This window comes from Plasmodium yoelii (genome assembly GCF_900002385.2).
Source record: "Plasmodium yoelii strain 17X genome assembly, chromosome: 12".
In the NCBI taxonomy this organism is placed as follows: domain Eukaryota; phylum Apicomplexa; class Aconoidasida; order Haemosporida; family Plasmodiidae; genus Plasmodium; species Plasmodium yoelii.
In genome coordinates, this window is record NC_036184.2 from 27689 (window position 1) to 54590 (window position 26902).

The following is a 26902-nucleotide window of genomic DNA, read 5'->3' on the forward strand; positions in this document are numbered from 1 at the left end:
AAAATCTTAGAAGCATAATAATATATATAGATAATGCTATATTGTCGATTCTCGATCGGTATTTTATGAATATCTATTATTACAGTTTGGTTGTTAAAATACAACTTAAATCAAAATAATAATGACACAAATAATAAGTTTTACTAAATAAATGTGTTCACCAAACAAAGAAATCGATTGTATATTATGATGTGGATAATTCAATATAGCTTTGGGTTATCAAGACTTATATAATACCCAATTGTGATATAGCATAATATGAAATCATACATAAAAATTTCTATATTAATATATGCAATATAAACATTTTATTTTAATCATATTAAATCGGCATGAACACTCAATTGTATATATTATACTTTATGAGAATTATGGTATTGCCCCTTTCATATTAGTTTATACCCCTTTTTTGATTGCATATTTAGACATCATCCCGAAATTAAGCATACGAGGTAATAAATATTATCAAATTATAAACAAATTAATAAAAATATAGTCCTAACCCAAAACATAGATTACATAGAACAAAACTATAACTTATAGTACATAACCCTGACACAAAATACGAGTTTCCCAAAATGAAACTCTAAAACTTAGCATAGCTTATAATTTTATTAATAAGTGCGTTTAAATTATTACATAATATATATGCATGAAAATATGGAAAAATGAGATTTTGACAAACACTAAACAAAGATATATTAATTATATATTAAATTAAATATATATAATAATATAACAAATAATTAAATCAAATTCCATCATTCTATAAATTGTAAAAAGTGTAACTTTTATGCCATAAAATGTCAAATATATTATTTTTAATCATTTAAACAAGTATAATAAAACATAATAATAAAGAATGGTTATCTTGGTACTTTTTTTAATTTAAAGCGAAAATTTAATAATTTCCAACATTTCTTAATTATAGAAAGCGTATACGGTATAAATAGTATTCCTAAGTACCACGCCCCTGATACCACTATCAAAAATTGGGATACCATAAATATCACCATCTTCTTAAATAGTTTTTTTTCATGTTTTTTTATCTTTCCATTAATTTTGAATTTCTTATAATTATTACTTGATTTAATTTTATTATATTCATCTTCAAAATTGTCATCTTCACTCTCCAAGAAATTTTCTTCATTTTCCAATTTATTAAAGTCTTCATATTCTGATACAGAAATATTTTCATCTTTTTTTGTTATTATTTTGTCTTGTATCGGTTGTATTGCTATTTCGCTATTCCTTTTATTATCAAGCTCTTTTTTTACTTCTTCTAATTCTGTCCGAAGTTCATTAATTAACTTTTTAGTTTTTTTATCTACATTATTTAAATCGGGTAGTGTATTACTTTCTTTATGCTTCTTTATATGTGAATTTATAGCATTTCGAATATATATAATTTCTTCGTCATCATCATTGTAGTCATTAAGTTGATTTGCAAGACTCAACGTTGATTGATAAAAACTATTTAAATCGAATCGGTTATCTGCATCTGCTAATATCCTATTATTTCTAAAGTTTATTACATCTCTTTCAAGGCATAATTCCTGCAAAGAAATGAAATATTTATTAACATGTGTGTAATTAATTTTAATTGTTTCTTTAACTTAAGTGTTTTACCAATACATGAAACAATAATATAAATTAATGTAAAACAAATAGATACGAAAACTATAATGAAATATTATTAATAATAAAAGAAAATGGTGTGTAACTTACATTTGGGGCATATTCAAAAAAACAAATAATAATTGAAAAAATAACATATTTTAAAATACTGATTCTCATTTTTAACTTTATTCATTAAATAAATGAAATAATGATGATAACATCATATTTACTAGTTTTTTGTTCTAAAATTTATGAATAAGTGAATATATATATATATATATATATATATAAAATCGGAATTATTTCATTTATTAACTTTTTGCACTTTCTATGGAATTAATGTGTAGCCATTGTGATATATTTCGTTATATTCATTAAAAGTTTTTATGGATATAAATATTATATATTTTTTCAAATAAATATTAACCTTTCTATAAAAAATACACCATTTTTAATATAATTTATAATACATTATTATATTTAGTGATACAGTTCTAATATTTTATGAACTTATATATTTCCATTATTCCTTATATATGACAAACTAATAAATATCAATTAAAATAATAAAATATTAGATACATATATATTTTATATACTAATACACACAAACATATAATGAAAACTTAAAAGGTATCGTTTCTATTTACATTTAAATGGTTTATAATTTATTATGTTTTATAATTATTTTCTGCTATTTTAAATATTACTTAACAAAGCCTTATATTTTATCTTTTTCTCAACTTACATATATTTTTAGACCCTGATCTTTAATATTTTTATTTATAATAATAATCTCACACATGAAATATATTATTTCTGTTAAAATCATATAAAATATGTATATCCCCCAAATAAATCACCACACTATAACAGTAAATACAACCAATAAAAAAAATGGTATAAATTGTACAAATTGTATAAAAACATATTCACGGAATTACCGATTTATCACCATCCCCAAATCTTAAGTCATAATTTAATTACTCTATTAACTTTTTATTTTTCCCATTTCACAAACATATATTATCACACCTATAACACTTAAACACTATATCATCTCTATTTTTACACATCTTAATCACAGAGCAAAAAATACAATAAATAATTTAAATATAAAATCCCATCATATACCAAATATATTGATTAATTCCCTCCTTTTTTAATCAAAATATACAGAAATTATAATTTTATTTATAATAATGAACGAAATATATCTGACTTAAAATTTATATACTCTTAAATTCATACTATAAATCCTAAACCCTTTCATCGTTTTATTTTTTTTATTGCATTTTTATTTTTTTTTATTAAATTTTTATTTAATTTTGTTTTGTTTTATATTTACATATTTTTTTAATTTTATTATGTGTATCAATTTGCAAGAAATGTATATCATTACTATCATCAACAATATATAATTTTGACCGTTTAACGAATAATAGTAGAAAAATTCTATTAAAATTTCAATTAAAGTAAAAAATAAAACTACAGAAAACATAATTCACCATAGTGTAAAATTTATCATCCTATTGTTATGATGAATTGGAATATTATTGGTGTAGTTATAATAATTGCAACCATATATAAACAATCCATTTCACCATAAATTAAACTCTTTAATACATAAAAATGTAAAAAACATCCATACTCAAATAAAGGATAAAAATAACAAAACTACTATTTATTTTTGATTGTGTTTCTCTATATTTCAAATTATCGATTTTCATTAAGTACCATATCCATGTATACATTTTTTTTCAAATCCATATAAACACTTAAAAATCCTATATAGATATTTTATAAAACTATACTTTAATTTTAGCTAACTATAAAAAGCAAAAATTTGTATTCCCATACGTGTAACATATAAAATATTATATATAATTAATTTAATCTACTATTTTAAATATTATAATATTAGAAAAATTAAAATCATAACATTTTTGGTGCTCTATAATTTATGTACGTTATTTTTCTTCCCTTGCAACGAATTCATTTAAATAAACAAGTCAAATTTATAAACATGATAAAACATAACCATTAAAAATTTATATCTCCATAACCCGTAACATATAAAATATTATAAAAATTAAAATCACAATATTTTTGGTGCTCTATAATTTATGTACTTTGTTTTTCCTCTCTTGCAACCCGTTCACTGAAACAAAGAATAAGTCAAATTTAGAAATCTGATGAAACATAAACATTAAAAATTTGAGATAAAAAAATTCACATTTAAATAATTATATAAATTTATTTTTTCATTTTTGAATAATTATTAATTTTTTATAAATTCCTTGCATATTCGTTTGCTTCTATTTTAAATCTATTTATATAACCTTTTTTACACTTTTTAAATTCATATTTTACTTATCCAAAAATGAATAAAGGATATATTAAGATTGCTTTGACACTTTTAAGTCTCACAGGATATATGCAAAATGGAGCATTTGCAACCGAACATGCTGAAAATGTTGCTAATAAAACCAACTCCGTCCACCATGAATCAGCGTATGAAAACATCGAAAAATATTTACATATAATATAAATATCCATATTCCTCAAACCCCTCCCTTCATAATCATTAAAAATTCTAAATCTCATTTTATAAATTAATTTCTTTCTTTTGTTTTACCCATTAAAAATAATCTCATTTTCACCAATAATATTTCGAATCCAAGATTTGACAAATACAAAGACATGGCATGTTATAGTATTTATGAAAATTTAGTAGCAATAGATCATGCAAACAATACTTCAGAACTATTAATAAAACTTTCTGAGACTAGTACAGACGATTATTCGACCCATCCCACAGAAAATGGAGATAAAATTATATATTCTAAGAAAATTGGAAATATGGATATTGGAAGACTTCATCTTACAATCCCATCTGCCTCTAACGTATCAAATACCAAACAATATTTAACATATAAAAATAACTTCAAATTAAATAATCATTATTATATATATCCATATTTTTATTTTTCATTAGTACTATGACGTAATAGAGGAACTCTGGGATTTCAATGATACCCAAAAATACAATTACAAGTTTATTAAGGGTACATAAAAAATAATCAATAAATTTAATATCTCTTATCACTATTTACGCATCTTTCATTTTACTATTCATTGTCTATTATTTTCATTTATATCTCCAAAATAATCATATTGTTAGGAAGTCTTGCTCGTGTATACTCCAAAGATTTAATCATCTTTGAAAAACTTAACATAGATCCTAAATATATACCCTTCGTAAAAAAATATGTTTTAGCCGCAAAAGTTAAAGTAAGGGCATTTTTTTTCCATTATTCATATTATTATACATATTATACATTAATTTACATAATACATATATTTTTTTTATTCATTTTGTAGAATTCAAATGACACAACTGTAATTCTTTGTCCTTCAAGAGCTCTAAATTATCTCGGTAAAATTGATGATGAACCTAATATGAAAGAAATATTAGAAAATACACAATTAATCGAAACTGACATTGATCCTGAGGAAGCATTAATCAAATTGGGTACTAATATATCCGGATTTGTAATTAAAAAAGTGGAAAATGATCAAGTTGATGTTACTTATATCAACGCTGTAAGCAATCTCAAAAAATAATCAGTTTTTTCTCATTTTACCATTTATCGAAAATCTACTTTATAACTCATATATATTATGACATTCACACACAAAATATTGACATATTTTATATATTTATCCATTTTTTTCGCAGATTTATGATGATGGAAATTCTACAAAGTATTTCTACGATAAAAAAGAGAGATATCACGCATATATGAATATCCTAAGCTTAACACAACGTATTTGATCGAGTAAACAACAATATACCCCAACTATAACCCTTTCAACACTTTAATATTGGGATATATATTTTAATCAAATTAATTTATAATTATCCGTAATTCCTATTTAAATTGCTATCACAGCATTTTTTTTGTTTTAAAAATTATTATTTAGTATGTAATTTCTCCTTCCGTTTGAATTAAAATATATTCAATGTATTTAATTTTGTGACTAAATAAATGCTATAATTCTATCACTTTTTTTACGTTAAAAATTTATGTTTCGTACTTTATTATTGTCATAAAACTTAAAACTTATTAGTAATTAATTGTATTTCAATATACTTATCATTTACTTTGTCCACTCAAATATAAAATACTGTATGTATAAATATATATATCTATATTTTTTGATTGTCTATTATAATAATATGCAATTTATTTAATTGATATTAAAGATAAATATGTTGTCTATTTTAAATATAATGTAAACAATCTATTAAAACACATTTTATTATAATTTTATATCTTCATATATAACGTATGTTACAATTTCAGACAGGAGTCATATATTAAATTCAAATAACTCTCCCATCAAATAAATCAAATATCTTTATATTATGGTATGTATTCATCAATCGAACCATATAATCCGATTAACACTTCTTATATAATAAGAAATTATGATACAGTTAATAAGACCTCTTAAATATATTTACCACCAATTTAACAATCAAATATAAAAAGTCCATAGTTCAACATATTTAACATTAAGTTATATTAACATGAAATTCAATTCTTATAATTTATCAAAATATATTTTTTATTGCCCCTTTTCATCCTCATTGTTTCTTACATATTTAGACTTAATATAAATATTAAAAACTCCAACTTATCCTTTATATATTTTAATAATTTATTTAAATATATATTTAAAACAATTATTTAAACTAATAAATATTATCAAACTATAAAAAATTAAATACAATATAATAGTTAAACCTAATCTGAATATGGGTTCCAAAAACACAACCCTGACCCACAACATAAAACTATATAAAAATTATGCAAAAATTATATATTTCCAATAGACATATTCTTAACATATATCAATCATTATTATGGTTCCTGGATTTATCACTACTCTTCGAATCATATATTAAGTTTCATTTTCTTCTTTACTTTTTTTAATTTTTTTCTTATATATTGTCTTTGAAATAGCTTATCAAATCCAAATAATGAATACTAATGTAAAAATGGGAAAATTATTATATATTTTTTGATAAACGCATATAAGAAATCACAAAAATATAATTTAAATATTATAGTTTTAATTCCTTATTATTTACTTTATAAGCAACTCCCAAGAAAACCGGTATTGCAAATATCGATAAACCTGGAATTAATTTGCTTGTTATCGACGGACTTGATGCACCTTCAGAAGTCTCCCCCGATATTTGTCCAGAATATGTTCCAGAATCTTCTACAGGATTTTTTTTAGGTTCTATTTTTGAAAGTGAATTAAAATCGGGGCATTTATTTTCACCATATTTATTTATTAAATTGTTATAATCATTTGATAATGTAGATAACAATTTATTATATGAACTGTTTTCTTTATTATTAGGATCATTATTGAGTTTTTCAAATTCTTTAGCAAAACTATTAGCATATTCCAAGTTTGTATCGCAATCCGGATTTCCATCACGAGCTACATAATACAAATAATATAATGTATTAAATGGGGCATTAAATTTAGATATTTCATTATTATCCATCAAATCTTTTTTTTTATTTATAATTGTCTTATAAGTAATACTATCACTATCATTTATTTTATCATTATAACACTTATTTTTTTCTATATAATCAGTATAAAATTTGTTTAAATTGGTAATATTATTATTTTCCTTTATATTTAGTATATAACATAACCATAAAATAGCGTATTCGGCAAGTTTATCATAATCTAAAACATTCTTACCCTTTAAATTATTTATCAAATGAATAACACCAGAACTAATCATTTTAAAATGTTCATTATTACAATTACCTTCTGAGGTATTCTCGTAATGACAATAATTGTTGATTAAATTTTCGTATTTTTTACTAACTGTTAATTGACCATTATTACTCCCCTCAAAATAGTTACTGATCGTCTTAATTGCACTATACTACAAATATATTTTATGAATTAAACAAAAAAACGTATTAATATAAATGCTAATCAAATGAAATTAATATAATTTATGGACGATACAACATATAAAACACATGCGAAGAGAATATTTTATTTAAAAAATTGTATACCACATCCTCAATATTATAACTTGACCCTTCCATAATTTAGAGATTATGAGGGATAATAATATTTATATATATTATGTAAATATTTGTTGTATCTATTTAAGTTCTTTGCATACCAATTATATTTCATTAAACATGCTATACTTATTTTATGACATTTAGCTAAATTACCCTAAATAGAGGGTTACTTAATACATTTTATACAAAAAATACTATTCTTACTAACATTTGGTATAACTTTATTATAAAAATTAATATACTTTTATAATGAATTTAAAAAATATATACTTATACACATGCTTTAATATAGAACACAAACAACGTCATAAAACTCAAATACTACACAAATATAAAAAATTAATAAATATATTATTACTTAATCCTTAAAAGAATATAAATAATAACTTTTAAAAAAATATTAAATACTTATATACTTGTTTCTTATAATATATATTATAGTTTTTTCTAAAATAATAGCATTTTCAAATTTAGCTACATGCTCCATTTTCTATGCAAATTACATAAATTTATATTATTTGTATTTAATATAGATAAATTAAAAAATAATTTTAATGCGTTAAATAACTTGATTTTTGTTCCTACATATTCCAATTTAGATGTATTTTCTATTGGGTAATTTTATAATATTTTTTACGCATCATTTCCACGATTTATAGCAATTAGCACTGAACCCGTATTTACTAAGCTATTTATAAGTTTAAATAAGTCTTTAAATGCAGATTATTTGTAAAATCATACTTAGTAAATATTAAACATATAAATAACTATTGGTGACGTTTTAAAGTATAATAGAAAACTATGCGTGTTAGGTTGTTATATTGCCCTTTGGTAGGAGAGAGATAAGATATATTTGCCATTTTAATATATATATTTAGATAAATATTTGCTAAGTGTTTTACATAGTTCATTTTTATCTTATATATTTTATTTGTTTAGTTATCAATGTATATTTATTCAGATAATTTATTAAATTATATATTTTATTAATTCTATGGCAAAACAATGCTGTTTATCATTAAAGATTATTCATTAAACAGTGATAATATAATATGAATTAACATGTAATAATAAAGTGACATTTAGCATTAATTGAGCCTATACCATTTTCTCTATTCATCCAGTTTTTTAAAAATATAAAACTACATAGCTCAATTTGGGTCTTTAACAAATATATAAAATCGATACCTTTATAATGTATTATGTGTCTTTTCGATAATATTAATGTTTAATTATATGAAGTTTCCACAATAAAACAATATTTCAATATTAATTATTGATATTTTACCAGCTTATATATATAGGCGTATAATAATAGTGCATTTTATCTATCATATTATTTATAATTATTATAACAAAATATGATATTAAATACTATTAATATAATTATATATTTTTAATTAGCTAATAATATAATATATTTCTAATTTATATATACTTCAAAATTATAAAGCTTAAAATAAATAGTGATTAATCTAATGTTATACATTTATAGTAAATAAATTAATGTATATAGAACGATTTGTATTATTTGAATTTAAAACTTTAACATAAAATGATACTATATATAATCGAAATTTAAAATGGTAGTATACATATATCTATAATGTAATTTTTATTATTATCCATATTTTTATTGTATTATTAAAAATGATAGATGCATAAAATATGTTTTATAGATATCGTTGTATTGTCGATTTTATATCGATATGGATGAATCTATATTTTATAATTATCTATTATATATTGGTAATATGTTTAATTAATATTAAAAATATTTCCATTAACCTGTAGGTATATTATAATGTAGACAATTGTTCCAAATGAATCCAATTATAATTTATACTCTGATATATAATATTATTATACTGTTCGGTTATCAAAATACGATTTAAATTAAAACAAATGATACAAATAATAAGTTTTACTAAATAAAATGTTTTATCAATAAAGAAACATATTGTGTTATGCATAATTCAATAAATCCACATATTAACTTTTATATAGGCAATTATGATATATCATAATATGAATTAATATATGCAATATAGACATTTTTTTAATCATATTAAATCGATATGAACACTAAATTATATATATTATAATTTATGAAAAAATTTTATGTGACTCTTTTCATATTAATGGTAGTACCCATTTTTTGGTTGCATATTTAGGCTTTACTGCGTGATTAAACATATGTGAATGGTCATATATTTAATTAGTGTTCAAATTATAAAAAATTAAATGCAATGTAATACTTAGCCCTAACCCGAATATGGGTTCCACAACATAAAACTATATAAAAATTATGCAAAAATTACTTCCCAATAGACAACTTCTTAACATATATTAATCATTATTAATCTTCGAATCATATATTAATGAATCATTTTCTTCATTATATTTTTTATTTTTTCTCTTAAACATTGTTTTTGAGATCGTTTCCGAAATCCAAGTGACGAATACTAATATAAAAATTTTAAAAAATGTATAATTTATTTATATTCACAAATTAATCAGTGATGAATATATTGTTTAATTGATTTATTATTTACCTTATATTCAATTCCCAAGAAAATTGATAATGCAACAAGCATAAATGCAATTGGAATTAGTGTCCTTTTTATTACGAATCTTCGTGAATATGTTGGAAGAGTTGGAAATTGATTACATTTATTTTTTAAATTACAATAATCATTTGATAATGTAGATAATAATTGATTATAGGGGCTGCCTTTACCACTATAATAATCTTCATTAAGTGCATCATATGCTTTAGCAAATTTTTTAGCTTTTTCTAAATAATTATCGCAACTTAAGTTTGTTTCAAGCCCAATATACATGTTACATAATAATGTAAATGCATCATAAAAATAAGACATATCTATAATACTAATACTCATCAAATTTTCTTTTTTATCTATAAGATCCTTATAACTCTCATAAGCAGTAACCTTATTTATTTCCTGATTATACTTCTCATCAGTATTTATATACATTTCATAAAAATGCTTTATACTGTCGTTTTCATAATTTCTGGCAAAGTATAACATATAACTTAACCATATCATAATGTATTCAACAATGTTGATGTTACTTTTAGCAACAGAACCAAAATTATCAGAATTCTTAAAGAATCCATCAAGCAAATATAAACATCCAGCATTAATTTTACCGGTATCATTATCACATTTATCACCAGTACAGTACTCATTGAAATCTTTCTTATTTGTAAATTCATAGCTTCCATCACCGTTCAAATAATCGGGAAACGAGTCCCATAGATCCTGGAACTTTTTACACTAAGAAATATTTAAAAACAATTAATAAAAACATGTATTATTGAAAAATTTATTAAAATAAAGTTTAATGATATTTATATATGGTCAATATAAAAAACTGTAAAGGAAACTATTATTATTAAAAAATGCATATACCACTTGATTATTCATTATAATAGGGTTTTATTTTTGATTTGTAAATTGAGTAGAAGCATGTTCTTTTATATGCACTGCACCAAATGTTTTAACCAAATATATGACAGCTGTCTGTAGTTAAATATATTATAAGTTTTTCAATAAATTAATATGGAATAATAAAATAATGTTATTACTAAAAAAAGGTTTTATTTGTGTTTATGGTAATTAGCTAAGCTACCTTAAATAGAGGGATGCTTAATAAACTTTTGATTAAATATATGATGCATTTTATACAATAAATACTATTCTTACTAACATTTGGTATAACTTTATTATAAAAATGGATATCTTTCTATAAAGAATTTAAAGTATGTTTGAACATAGAAAAGGTATATATTTTATGTTTTGTTGATTGTTCTTCAAAAAATTAAATGCTGTATAAATCTAAAAAAATAAAAATTATATTATTACTATAATCCTTAAAGTATATAAATAGTCATTTTTTTAAATATATTAAATATTTACATACTTTTTTCTAGTACAATAAACCACAGTTTTATTAAAATTATAATATTTTCAAATTAAGTTATTTTACTTACATCTATATGCAAATTATATAAATTTATATTGTTTTTAATGAATGTATATAAATTCATAATTCATTTTAATCAGTTCTATAACTTTATTTTTATTCCTACATATTCCAATTTAGAAGTATTCTTTATTTAGTAATTTTATAATGTTTTCCATATTTTTCCACCGTTAAAGTGGTAATTAGCACTGAACACGTATTTATAAGCTTAAATAAGTCTTTGAATGCATATTATTTTTAAAATAATGCTTAGTAAATATTAAACATATATACCTACTGATGATATTTTAAAGTATAATATAAAACTATGTTTAATTAGGTTCTTATATTGCACTTTAATAGGAGAGAGATAAGATATATTAGCTCTTTAATATATATATTTATATAAATATTATACATAATTTTATCTTATATATTATATTGTTATAGTTGTCAATGTATATAGAATCAAATCATTTATTAAAAATTCAATATTTTATGAATTCTATGGTAAAACAACGACAATATAATATGCGTTAATATGGAATAATAAAATGATATTTAACATAATTGAGTCTTTAACAGTTTCTTTATTTATCTATTTTTTTTGAATATAAAACCACATATTCAAAATTGAATCTTTAACAAAAACATAACATTAATACCCTTATAATGTATTATTATTTGCCTTCTCTATAAAATTAATACTAATGTTTAATTATATGAAGGTTTCACAATATAACAATATTTCAATATTAGTTATTGAATAATATTTTACCAGTTTATATGTATAGGTATATAATATTAACGTTATTCTATTTATCATATTATTTATAATTGTTAGAACAAAATATGATAAAAAAATTTATTAATATACTTATATTTTATTTTTTAACTATTTTAAAATATAATTTATTTATACCTCAAAACTATAAAGTTCAAAATTAATAGTGATTAATCCAATAGTATACCTTTATAGTAAATAAATTAATGTATATATTAATAACTCTATTATTTGAATTTAAAACTTTATCATAAAATAAAACTATATATAATCGAAAATTAAAAGGATAGTATACATATATCTATAATTTAATTTTTTACTAATATGCATATTTTTATTGATTATTAAAAATGTTAGGTGCATAAAACATCTTTTATAGATAATGTTGTATTGTCGATTCTCGATCGATATTTTATGAATATCTATTATTACAGTTCAGTTGGATAAAATGATTTGAATCTAAATAACTATGATACAAATCATAAGTTTTGCTAAATAAAAAAACATATTATGATATGCATAATTCAATATAGTCCCTGATTAACAAGTTTAATGTAATAGTCAATTATGATATTCAATAATATGAATTCATATATAATCAATATTTATATTAATATATGCAATATAGACATTTTATTTTAATCATATTAAATTGCCATAAACACACAATTGTATATATTATACTTTATGGGGAAATTGGTATTGATCCCTTTCATGTTAGATTATTCCCCTTTTGGTTGCATATTTTGACTTTTTAACTTCATCTTCTGATTAAACATACGGAATGATACATATATTAAATTAGTGTTTAAATTATAAAAAATTAAATAAAGATGTAATATTTGGCCCTAACCCGAATGTGGGTTCCACAAACATAACTTCAACCCCCACAACATAAAAACTATATAAAAATTATTCACATATTTTGATCAAAAATTACTTCCAAATAGACAGTTTCTTAAAATATATAAATCATTATTACTATTACTGAATTAGTAATCAATCTTCGAATCAAATTAATGACCCATTTTCTTCTTTATATTTTTTATTTTTTCTCTTAATTTTTGTTTTTGAAATCGTTTCCGAAATCCAAATAACGAATACTAATATAAAATGTTAAGAAACATATGATTTTTTTGTTAATGTTTGCATATTTATAATGAAAATAATTTTAAAATTCTTTATTATTTACCTTGTAAGAAATTCCTAAAAGAAATGCTATTGCACCAAATATCGATAAAACTGTAAATAGTTTGTTTGTTACCGATGAACCTGATGATGTATCTTCAGAACTTTGTAGAATTTGTTGGGCAGAATTTTCTGTTTTTTCTATCGTTGGAAGAGGTGAAGATTTTAAATGTTGATTATTATTATATTTATTCATAAAATTATCATAATCTTTTGATAAAGTAGACAATAGTTCATTATAGAAACTATTATTAGTAATATCAGAATTTTTATTCATTTCTCTATATTTATTAACAAATTGATTAGCATTTTCCGAACATTTTGTGCAATATGGTGTATTATCATCAAATTCATTATACATTTCACATAATGATTTAAATGCTTCATAAAAATTAAATATAATATTTCTATTCATACTCAAAAAATATGTTTTTTTATCTATAAGCTCCTTATAATTGCTATACTCTGTAACACCATTTATAGAATTTTTATACCTATTATTATTTATAGTTGTTCTATAAAAAAATTGTAGATTGTTATCATTTCCTGGTTGGTCCTTTAGGTTTAACATATAACTTAACCATATCAAAATGTAATCAACAATATTGATGTTTCTTTTTGCAACAGACTGAAACAATTCAGAACTCCCAAAGAATTGCATAAAAAGATATAAACATCCACCAGCAATTCTTTCAAAATCAGTATCACAACCACTACCATCACAATAACTATCTAAAAAATTTCTTTCTTTAAATTGATAGTTATTATTACTGTCCAATTTATCAGGAAATTTATTCCATAGATTCTCGAATTTTTGGCACTAAGAAAACATTTAAAAACAAATATTAGAAATGTATAATATTGAACATTTGATTAAAATAAATTTTAATGATATTTATATGTAATACAATATCAAAAATGCATATACCACTTCTTTATTCATTATAATGGAATTTTATTTTTGATTTGTAAATTGAGTAAAATAATGCTGTTTTATATACACTCCCCCCAATATGTGACGCTAATACTTTGGCCCTATATATAACAACTGTCTGTAGTTAAATATATTATAAGTTTTTCAATAATTAAATTAATATAGAATAATAAAATGATATTATTACTAAAGGAACGTTTTATTTCTTTTTGTGACAATTATTTAAATTACCTTAAATAGAGGGTTGCTTAATACATTTTAGTTAAATATAAATACGATGGATTTTATAAAAAAAATGCTATTCTTACTAACATCTGGTAAAACTCTGTTATAAAAATGGATATAATTTTATAAACAATTTAAAGTATGTTTGAACATAGAAAAGGTATATATTTATATTTTATGTTTTAATGATTGCCCTTCTAAAACTTAATACTGTATATATCTAAAAAATAAAAAGTTCTATTATTATTATAATCCTTAAAAGTATATAAATAATCATTTTTTAAATATATTAAATTTTTATATAATTTTTTCTTATAATATATAATACTGTTTTTTTCTAAAATTACATTACTTTCGAATTAAGTTGCATTGTTACCTTTTTTAATTGCATATACATAATTTTAATATTATTTTTATTTAATGTATATCAATTCCAATTATATTTAACATTTTCAATAACTTTAGTTTTATTCCTATATAATTAAATTTAGAAATATACCTTATTAAATAATTTTATAATATATTTTGCACATCTTTCCCACGGTTTAAAACGAGAATTAGCACTGACTCGTATTTATAAGCTTAAATAAGTCTTTAAATGTATATTGTTTTTAAAATAATACTTAGTAGATATTAATTATTAACATATAAATAACTATTGATGCAAATTTTAAAGTATAATAGAAAACTATGTGTAATTAGTTTGGTATATTTTCATTTTAGGTAGGAGAGATAAGGGAAGTATGCTTTTTTAAGACAATTATGTAGCCATATAAGATTTACCTATTCTATATAACTAATTATGTCTTGTATTTCTTTAACATTAAACTTTCAGTTCATGTAAACATTAAAAATAACTTAGAATTATTACTTTTCTAAATATATATTTTTCTTTTATATTTTATAATAAACTATATTTAATTCTATGATGAAAAACTATAAAATTATTAATATTATTTTTCTTGGTATTGTTAATTCTAATATTAGCACATTAACAAAATACTGTTAGAATTGTATTATTTCATTTGATGTTTTGTGCATACAATTTTAATTTTATCATACCTTTAATAATATATATAATTAATTTATAGCTGTATAACTGTATCAAATAAACATAATATATTTGTTCGTGTTTAATACTTTATTTATTGTTATTACTATTATTATTGTTACTGCTACATCACAGTATAGTACAACGAAATAATTAATGCTTTTAATAAAAATAATTTAAATCAATGTATAATATTTCCTCGTTTCATAGTTTTTATATCAAATATTTTATATCATATATTATTTAGCAATAACAATATAATTGTGAATTATATATATAATAACCTAATTGAAATGATATTAATTCAAATTAAATTAATTATTATATACTTTTTCTATATACTTTTCATTAATATATAATTGTATATGCTTCCTAAATTTAACATATTTCAGTATTATTTATTGGTATAGCATTTTACTAATTTATATGTATAAGTATATAAAAATAACGCATTATATCTATGATATTATTTATAATTATTAAAATAAAATATGATATTGAATTTTATTAATATATTTATATTTTTTCTTTTAACTATTTAAAAAATAATTTATTTGTGCCTCAAAACTATAAAGTTTAAAAATTAATAGTTATTAATCTAATATTATACCTTTATAGTAAATAAATTAATGTATACAGAACGATTTATATTATTTGATTTTAAAACTTTAGCATAAAATGATACTAAATACAATTGAAAATTAAAAGGATAGTATACATATATCTATAATTCATTTTTTTATTAATATGTACATTTTTATTTTATTACTAAAAATATTAGATACATAAAATATATTTTATAGATATCGTTGTATTGTCGATTTTATATCGATATGTATGAATCTATATCTTATGACTATCTATTATATATTGGTAATATGTTTAATTAACAATAAAAATATTCCCATTAACCTGAAGGTATATTGTAATGTAGATGAATATTCAAAATGATTTTTATTATAATTCATATCCAATTTCATATATAATATTATTATACTATTCGGTTATCAAAATACAATTTAAATTAAAAAAAAATGATACAAATAATTTTTGCTAAATAAAATGTTTTATCAAACAAAGAAACATATTATGTTATGCATAATTCAATATAATTATGATTAACAAGCTTTATATAATAAATAATTATGATATAGAATAATATTAATTGATATATGCAACATAGACATTTTATTTTAATCATATAAAATCGCCATGAACACTCTATATATATTATAACTTATGAAAAAATGGGATGTGGCCTTTTTCATATTAATGGTCGTACCCATTTTTTGAGTGCATATTTGGACTTCAGCTCAAGATTAAACATACGGGATGGCACATATATTTAATTAGTGTTCAAATTATAAAAAATTAAATAAAGATATAATACTTAGCCCTAACCCCAATATGGGTTCCATAACATAAAACTATATAAAAATTATGCAAAAATTATTTATTTCCCAATAGACAGCTTCTTAACATATATTAATCATTATTAATTTTCGAATCATATATTAATGATTTATTCTCTTCTTTATATTTTTTATTTTTTCTCTTAATTTTTGTTTTTGAAGTCGTTGCCGAAATCCAAATAACGAATACTAATATAAAAATGTTAAACGTATTATATATTTCCTAAAATTTGCATATATAATGAAAATAATTTTTAAATTCCATATTATTTACCTTATACGAAATTCCTAAAAAAATTGCTATTGCACCAAATATCGATAAAACTATAAATAATTTACTTACTAGAGATGATTCTGATAATGTAACCTCAGGAAATTCCCCAGAATATTGTCCATATTCTGTTCCATAAGTTTTTTCAGAAGTTTCTTCAGAACAATTTTCAGGAATTTTTTCTGTTTCTATCGTTGGAAGAGATGAAGATTTGCAACACTGAGCATCATTACATTTCTTTATTAAATTATCATAATCGGTTGATAAAGTACACAATACTTGTTTATATGAACTGTCATTATTGCTATTATAATCCTCGTAAAGTTTTTCATATTGTTCAACAAATTCTTTAGCTTTTTCCGAATAGTTTGTGCAATTTTCCTTATTTTCATCATATTCAGTATACATTTCACATAACGATTTAAATGCTTTATAAAATTTAGGTACAATTTTACTATCCATATTCAACACATCATTTTTTTTATCTAAAAGTTTCTTATGATTATCATAATCAGTTAATTCATTTATTCCCGTCTTATACTTATCATAATGATATATGTAATCACTATAAAACTCACCTATATTGTCTTTTTCTTCACTTTTGCCAAGGTTTAACATATAACTTAACCATATCGAAATGTAACCAACAATATTGATGTTATTTCTTGCAGGAGGGGATAATATACCACCATCCTTATAAAATTGATCCAACAAATATAAACATCCAGCACTTATTTTATCGAAATCACTTTGACATTTCTTATTATCACAATAATTATTTAAAATATCATCATCGCCAAATTCAGGGATTCCATTACCTTTCAATTCATCGGAAATCGAGTTCCTTACCTCCTGGAACTTTTCACACTAAAAAAACATTTAAAAACAATTAATAAAAATTCGAATTATAAAAATAAAGTTTAATGGTATTTATATGTAATACAATATAAAAAAATGTAAAGGAAACTATTATTATTAAAAAATGCATATACCACTTCCTTATTCATTATAATGGGGTTTTATTTTTGATTTGTAAATTGATTATAGGCATATTCTTTTATATGTACTGCACCAAATGTGTGACGCAAATGTTTTAACCCAATATATAACAGCTGTCTGTAGTTAAATATATTATATGTTTTTCAATAATTAAATTAATATGGAATAATAAAATACTATTATTACAAAGAAACGTTACATTTTGTTTATGATAATTACCTAAATTACCTTAAATAGAGGGATGCTTAATAAACTTTTGATTAAATATATGATGCATTTTATACAAAAAAGACTATTATTAATAAAATATGGTATAACTTTATTATAAAAATTAATATAATTTTATAATTAATTTAAAGTATGTTTGAACATAGAAAAGGAATATATTTATATCTTATGTTTTGATCATTGTCCTTCAAAAATTTAAATACTGTATAAATCTAAAAAGTTAAAAATTATATTATTACTATAATCCTTAAAATATATAAATAGTAATTTTTTAAAACATATTAAATAATTATACACTTTTTTCTAATACTATATACCATGTTTTATTAAAATTATAGTATTTTCAAATTAAGTTGCATTGTTTCCTTTCTATGCAATTATATAAATTTATATTGTTTTTAATGAATGTAGATAAATTCAAAATTTATTTTAATGTGCTCAATAACTTTATTTTTATTCCTATATACTTCAATTTAGAAGTATATCTTATTCGGCAATTTAATAATATATTTTGTCATATTTTCCATTCTTTAAAACAATTTGCACTGAACCCGTACCTATAAGCTTAAATAAGTCTTTGAATGCATATTGTTTTTAAAATCATACTTAGTAAATATTAAATATTAGCATATAAATAAGTATTGATGCAAATTTTAAAGCATGATAGAAAACTATGTTTAATTAGGTTGTTATATTACCTTTAAGAGGAGAGAGATAAGATATATTGCTATTTTAATATATAAAATTAGATAAATATTCATTAAATGTTCTACATAGTTCATTTTTATCACATATATTTTATTGTTATAGTTATCAATGTATATACTTTCAAATAATTTATTAAAAATTCTATATTATATTAATTCTACAAAAAACAATAATAATATAATACGCGTTAATATTGAATAATAAAATGATATTTAATATTAATTAATTATTTAACCCTTTCTCCATTAATCCATATTTTTAGAATATAAAACTACAATTTCCAAATTGAAACATTAACAAATATATAATGTATTATTATGTCTTTTCGATAAAATTAATATTTAATTTATAAAGGTTTCACAATAAAACAATATTTAATATTAACTATTGGTAATTTACTAGATTATATGTATAGGCATATAATAATGCATCATATCTATAATATTAAACTTTATTAATATATTTATATTTTATTTTTTAACTATTTTAAAATATAATATATTTATACCTCAAAATTTAAAAATTAATAGTAATTAATATAATGTTCTACCTTTATGATAAATAAATTAAAGCGTGTGAAGCAACTTCTATTAATACAATTACAACTTCAAAAAATGTTAGAAGAATAACATTAATTTATAGATTACGTTATATTGTCGATTCTCGATCGATATTTAGGAATCTATATTTTATGATTATCTATTATACATTAGTAGTGTGGTTAATTAACATTAAAAATATAATCATTAATATGAGTCGAGTTATAATTATACTCTGATAATAAAATTATTATACTTTTGATTATAAAAATACGATTTAAATTAAAATAAATATCATACAAATAATAAGTTTTACTAAATAAATTTTTCATATAATAAAGAAACATATTATGATATGCATAATTCATTATAATTATGATTAACAAACTTTATATAATAAATAATTACGATATAGCATAATATGAATTAATATATGTAATATAGTTATTTTACTTTAATCATATTAAATATATATTAACACTCAATTATATATATTATAACTTATGAAAAAATGTTATGTGTCTCTTTTCATATTAATGGCTATGTTCCTTTTGGAATGCATATTTATACTTCATTTCGTGATTAAACATACATGTATAGTAAATATATTTAATTAGTATTCGAATTATAAAAAATTAAATGCAATATAATACTTAGTCATAATCCCAATATGGGTTCCACAACATAAAAACTATGATCAAAAATTATTCCCCAATAGACAATTTCTTAACAAAATTAATCATTATTACTCTTCGAATCTTATATTAATTGTCCATTTTCTTCTTTATTTTTTTAGTTTTTCTCTTAAATGTTGTTTTTGAGATCGTTTCCGAAATCCAAATAACGAATACTAATATAAAATGTTAAGAAGTGTACGATTTATTTGTTAAAATTTGCACATATCATGAAAATAATTTTTAATTTCCTTATTATTTACCTTATAAGAAACTCCCAATAAAATTGATGCTGCAACAAATATAATTGCAATTGTAATTAGTGTATTTTTTGTCACTGGACATTCTGTCGCTGGACAATTTGTCGCTGGACTATTTGTCACTGGACTAGTTGTCACTGGACAATTTGTCACTGGACTTTTTGTCACTAAACTTTGTGAACAAGTTTCAAGGAATTTGATATTACTACATCCACGTGTATTATATTTCTCTTTAAATTTGTCATAATCTTTTGATAAACTTAACCATAGTTGAAAATAATAACTTCCTTTATTAATATCTAAAGAATTTTTAAGATTTTCATATTTTTCATAAAATTCTCTAGCATTTATTAAACATGTATTGCATTGGGTTTCTTTTTTATCAACTTCACCACCCATCTTACATAATAATTTAAATACTTCATAAAAATTAGACATATCTTTAATATCAATATTCATCGATTTTATTTTGTTTTCTATATCATTCTTTTTAATCTTATTACTACTATTAGTATTTATTTTCTGATTATAATGACTATTTTTTTCTATATGATTAATATAAAACTTGTTTAATGTGGTGGTTCCATTTTCTGTTTTTTGATTCAGTTTGTGACCTAACCATAAAATAGCGTATTCAGCAATTTTATCACTATCTAAATTCTCATCAATACCAATATTATTAAAGTAAACTAGGAATGCTATAAAGGCAGAACTAATTTTTTTGTCATCATTATCACAACTATTATCAGGACAATGCTTATCGGTAAAACTTCCTTCTAACCTATAATTTTGAGAATCTCGATCGAAGAGAATACCACGATCCATCAAATTAATTCCATCACACTACGAATATATTTTACGAATTAAACAAAAGAATGTATTAATATAAATGTTACTAAAATGAAAATGAATATAATTTATAGGAATACAACATACGAATAATATAAGAAAAAAGATATATACCAGATTAATAGGCATTATAATGAAATTCCGTTATAATTTGGAGATTATGTGGGATGATGTTATTTATATATATTGCATAAATATATGTTATATTTACTTAAGCTCTTTACATACCAATTATCTTTCGTTAGATATATTCTTAATTTTAACTTCATATAAAATAATAATATAGTAGTATTACTAAAATCATATTATACTTATTTTATGACATTTAGCTAAAATATCTTAAATAGAGGTTTGCATAATACATTTTATACAAAAAATACTATTCTTACTAATATTTGGTATAATTTTATTATAAAAATGGATATACTTTTATAATGAATTTAAAAAATATATACTTATACATATGCTTTAATATAGAACGTAAACAACGCCCTAAAACTTAAATACTGTATAAATTTAAAAATAATAAAAGTTTTATTATTATTATAATCCTTAAAACCATATAAATAATAATTTTTTAAAATATATTAAATATTTATATACGTGTTTCTTATAACATATAATATAGTTTTTTCTAAAATTATAGTATTTTAAAGTTATATGCTCCATTTTCTATGCAAATTATATAAATTTATATTATTTTTATTTAATATAGATAAATTAAAAAATAATTTTAACATTTTAAATAACTTTATTTTTATTCCTACATATTATAATTTATAAGTATTCCTTATTGGATAATTTTATAATATATTTTACGCATAATTTCCACGCTTTAAAACGACAATTAGAACTTAACCCGTATTATAAGCTTAAATAAGTCTTTGAGTGTATATTGTTTTAAAAATAATACTTAGTAAATATTATATATTAGCATATAAATAAGTATTGATGGAAATTTTAAAGTATAATAGAAAACTATGTTTAATTAAGTTATTGTATTTCACTTTAAAAGGAGAGAGATAAGATATCTTTGCTCTTTTAATATTTAAATTAAGTTGAATATTCTCTAAATGTTCTGAATTGTTCATTTTTATCTTATATATTATATTTTTATAGTTATCAATGTATATATATTCAAATAATTAATTAAAAATTCTATATTTTATTAATTCTATGACAAAGCAATGCTGTTTATGATTAAAGATTATTCATTAAACAGTGATAATATAATATGAATTGACATGTAATAATAAAATGGAATTTAACATAAATCGAGTCTTTAACACCTCCATTAATCCATATTTTAGAATATAAAATTATAAATTCCAAATTGGATCTTTAACAAAATATATAAAATATATGCCCTTATAATGTATTATTATATGTCTTTTCGATAATATTAATGTTTAAATATATGAAGGTTTCACAATATAACAATATTTCAATATTAGTTACTAGTAGAGAATTTATTATATTATATTTATAGGGGTACAATAATAACGTTATTCTATCTATCATATTATTTATAATTATTAGAAAGAAATATGATTCGTAATTTTACTAATATACTTATATTTTTTCAAATAACTACTTATAATATAATTTATATATACTTCAAAACTACGAAGTTTAAAAATAAATAGTGATTAATCTAATATTATGCCTTATGATAAATAAATTGAAACGTATAAAACAACTTCTATTATTACTAATTAATTTTAATACAAACGTAAAATGCAAAGAGAGAATATAAACTACAATTAAAGCTTAAAAAATGTTAGAAGCATAATAATATTTTATAGATAATGTTGTATTGTCGATTCTCGACCAATATTTATTTATGAATATTTATTATTACAGTTCAATTGGTGTAATATAATTTAAATAAAAATAAATATAATACAAGTTATAAGTTTTACTAAATAAAATTTTCATAAAATAAAGAAACATATTATGATATGCATAATTCAATATAACCAAATATTAACTTTTATATAGGCAATTATGATATATCATAATATGAATTAATATATGCAATATAGACATTTTATTTTAATCATATTAAATCGACACGAACACTCAATTATATATATTATAACTTATGAAAAAATGTTATACAACCCCATTTATATTAGAATATCCCCATTTGAGGTTGAATATTTGGGTATCATCTCGAAATTAAACATACGGGGTGATACATATATTTAATTAGTGTTCGAATTATAAAAAATTAAATAAAGATATAATACTTAGCCCTAACCCAAATATGGGTTCCATAACATAAAAACTATATAAAAATTATGCAAAAATTACTTCGAAATAGACAATTTCTTAAAATAAATCAATCGTCATATTCAGAATAATTTATTAATGATCAGTTTTCTTCTTTATTTTTTTAGCATTTCTCTTAAATGTTGTTTTTGAGATCGTTTCCGAAATCCAAATAACGAATACTAATATAAAATGTTAAGAAGCGTACGGTTGTTCGTTAATGTTTAGATATATACAATATTTTTTTTTTAATTCCTTATTATTTACCTTATAAGAAACTCCCAATAAAATTGATGCTGCAACAAATATAATTGCAATTGTAATTAGTGTATTTTTTGTTACTGAACTTCGTGGACAAGCTACAAGTGGTGAGACATTATTACATTCAGCATTATATTTACTTTCAAAAATGTGATAATCTATTGATAAACTAGACCACAGTTGAGAATATAAATATCCTTTAGTAATTTCAAAAGAATTTTTAAGTTTTTCATATTTTTCAAACAATTCTCCAGCATTTTCTAAACATGTTTTGCATTGAGTATTTTTTTCTGGACCAAGTTCACTATACATGTTAAATAATGATTTAAATGGATCATAAAAATTAGATATATCTTTAATATCCATATTCATCGATTTCATTTTTTTTTCTATAACACCCTTATTAATATTTTTACTAGTATCAGAAGTTATATGCTCATCATAACAACTATTTGTTTCTATATTATCAGTATAAAAATCGTTTAATATGGTCGTTTCATTTTGTTTTTTTTGATTTAGTTTATAACTTAACCATAAAATAGCGTATTCAACAAGTTTTTCACCATCTATATTTTCATCATCAAGCATATTTAGTAACATTATAAAACCAGCGATAATCTTTTGTTCATCACTACTACAGTTATTACCAGGGCAATACATACTTAAATAACCCCCAGAAGCATCTTTTCCCGTGTTGTTCGGATCATCAACAAAAAATTCATCAATCGTATTAATTGATTCCCACTACGAATATATTTTGCGAATTAAACAAAAGAATGTATTAATATAAATGTTACTAAAATTAAAATTAATATAATTTATAGGAATGTAACATACGAATAATATAAGAAAAAATATATATACCACTTTATAAGACATTATAATAAAATTCTGTTATAATTTAGAGATTATGCGGGGTGATGTTATTTATATATATTGTATAAAATATATGGTATATTTACTCAAGACATTTACATAGCAGTTATCTTTTGTTAGACATATTATTCTTAATTTTAACTTCATATAAAATAATAATACATTAGTATTACTAAAGTCATATTATACTTATTTTGTGCAATTTAGCTAAATTATCTTAAATATAGGGTTGCTTATACAATTTGTCATATGTATATATAATGCATTTTATACAAAAAATACTATTCTTACTAACATTTGGTATAACATTATTATAAAAATTAATATACTTTTATAATGAATTTAAAAAATACATACTTATAGATATGCTTTAATATAAAACACAAACAACGTCATAAAACTCAAATACTGCACAAATATAAAAAATTAAGAAAGTTATTATTAGAATCTTTAAAGTATATACTTATTTCTTTTAATATATATTATAGTTTTTTCTAAAATAATAGCATTTTCAAATTTAGTTACATGCTCCATTTTCTATACAAATTATATAAATTTATATTATTTTTATTTAATATAGATAAATTAAAAAATAATTTTAATGCGTTAAATAACTTGATTTTTATTCCTACATATTCCAATTGAGAAGTATTCTCTATTGGGTAATTTTATAATATTTTTTACGCGTAATTTCCACTCTCTAAAACAACAATTAGCACTGAACCCGTACTTATTAATATATTTATAAGATTAAATAAATCTTTGAATGTATATTGATTTTAAAATAATACATAGTAAATATTAAATATTAACACATAAATAAGTATTGATGCAAATTTTAAAGTATAATAGAAAGCTATGCGTAATTAGGTTGTTATATTCCCCTTTAAGAGAAGAGAGATAAGATATATTAGTCATTTTAATATATAAATTAAGTTGAATATTCGCTAAATGTTTTGCACTCCTCATTCTTATATTCTATATTTATTGTTATAGTTATCAATGTATGTACATTCAAATAATTTATTAAAAATTCTATATTTTATTAATTATATGATAACGTAATGTTTTAGATTAAAAAATGATTATTCAATAAAAACTAATAATATAATAAGAGTTAATATGGAATAATAAAATGACAGTTAACATGAATTGAGTCGTTATAATTTTCTCCATGGATCCAAATTTTTATAATATAAAACCACATATCCTAAATTGAATCTTTAACAAAAATATAATCATTGATATCTTTATAATGTATTATTTGTCTTTTCGATAATATTAATGTTTAATTATATGAAGGTTCCACAATAAAAGAATATTTCAATATTAATTATTGATAGAGTATTTTATTAAATTATATGTATATGCATATTATAATAACGTATTATATCTATCATATTATTTATAATTATTATAACAAAATATAATTCGAAATTTTATTAATATACTTATATTTTATTTTTTAAATCTTTTAAAATATTATTTATTTATACCTCAAAATATAAAGTTTAAAAATTAATAGTAATTAATATATTATTATACCTTATGGCAATAAATTAAGAAGCATAAAACAACTTTTATTATTACTAATTTTAATCAAATGTAAAATACAAAAAGAT

The 26902-nt window shown here is 20.6% G+C and overlaps 8 protein-coding genes across 8 annotated transcripts; 1 reads left to right on the forward strand and 7 right to left on the reverse strand.

The window, feature by feature from the left end:
* Nucleotides 1-866: 866 nt before the first annotated feature.
* On the reverse strand, nt 867-1797 carry PY17X_1200047 (fam-b protein; the record flags this gene model as incomplete). The annotated part of the gene is made up of 2 exons (XM_034637614.1): nt 867-1556; nt 1729-1797. The coding sequence occupies 2 exons, from the start codon at nt 1795-1797 to the stop codon at nt 867-869; spliced, it is 759 nt and encodes a 252-aa protein (XP_034493562.1).
* Nucleotides 1798-4003: 2206 nt separating this feature from the next.
* PY17X_1200053 (fam-a protein) lies at nt 4004-5458 on the forward strand (the record flags this gene model as incomplete). The annotated part of the gene is made up of 6 exons (XM_022957422.2): nt 4004-4134; nt 4305-4527; nt 4619-4688; nt 4805-4914; nt 5005-5226; nt 5363-5458. 6 exons carry the CDS (start codon nt 4004-4006, stop codon nt 5456-5458), a joined length of 852 nt encoding a protein of 283 aa, XP_022811097.1.
* A 1126-nt stretch (nt 5459-6584) lies between these two features.
* Nucleotides 6585-7775, reverse strand: PY17X_1200057 (PIR protein; the record flags this gene model as incomplete). Its single annotated transcript, XM_022957427.2, has 3 exons — nt 6585-6677; nt 6782-7606; nt 7743-7775. The coding sequence occupies 3 exons, from the start codon at nt 7773-7775 to the stop codon at nt 6585-6587; spliced, it is 951 nt and encodes a 316-aa protein (XP_022811098.2).
* Nucleotides 7776-10135: 2360 nt separating this feature from the next.
* On the reverse strand, nt 10136-11209 carry PY17X_1200063 (PIR protein; the record flags this gene model as incomplete). The annotated part of the gene is made up of 3 exons (XM_022957432.1): nt 10136-10222; nt 10313-11059; nt 11195-11209. The coding sequence occupies 3 exons, from the start codon at nt 11207-11209 to the stop codon at nt 10136-10138; spliced, it is 849 nt and encodes a 282-aa protein (XP_022811099.1).
* Nucleotides 11210-13547: 2338 nt separating this feature from the next.
* On the reverse strand, nt 13548-14662 carry PY17X_1200067 (PIR protein; the record flags this gene model as incomplete). Its single annotated transcript, XM_034637615.1, has 3 exons — nt 13548-13634; nt 13724-14539; nt 14648-14662. 3 exons carry the CDS (start codon nt 14660-14662, stop codon nt 13548-13550), a joined length of 918 nt encoding a protein of 305 aa, XP_034493563.1.
* A 2781-nt stretch (nt 14663-17443) lies between these two features.
* PY17X_1200073 (PIR protein) lies at nt 17444-18619 on the reverse strand (the record flags this gene model as incomplete). The annotated part of the gene is made up of 3 exons (XM_022957442.1): nt 17444-17530; nt 17616-18479; nt 18605-18619. 3 exons carry the CDS (start codon nt 18617-18619, stop codon nt 17444-17446), a joined length of 966 nt encoding a protein of 321 aa, XP_022811101.1.
* Nucleotides 18620-20870: 2251 nt separating this feature from the next.
* PY17X_1200077 (PIR protein) lies at nt 20871-21998 on the reverse strand (the record flags this gene model as incomplete). Its single annotated transcript, XM_022957446.1, has 3 exons — nt 20871-20936; nt 21024-21863; nt 21984-21998. 3 exons carry the CDS (start codon nt 21996-21998, stop codon nt 20871-20873), a joined length of 921 nt encoding a protein of 306 aa, XP_022811102.1.
* Nucleotides 21999-24259: 2261 nt separating this feature from the next.
* PY17X_1200083 (PIR protein) lies at nt 24260-25283 on the reverse strand (the record flags this gene model as incomplete). The annotated part of the gene is made up of 3 exons (XM_022956951.1): nt 24260-24325; nt 24411-25148; nt 25269-25283. The coding sequence occupies 3 exons, from the start codon at nt 25281-25283 to the stop codon at nt 24260-24262; spliced, it is 819 nt and encodes a 272-aa protein (XP_022813447.1).
* Nucleotides 25284-26902: the final 1619 nt, after the last annotated feature.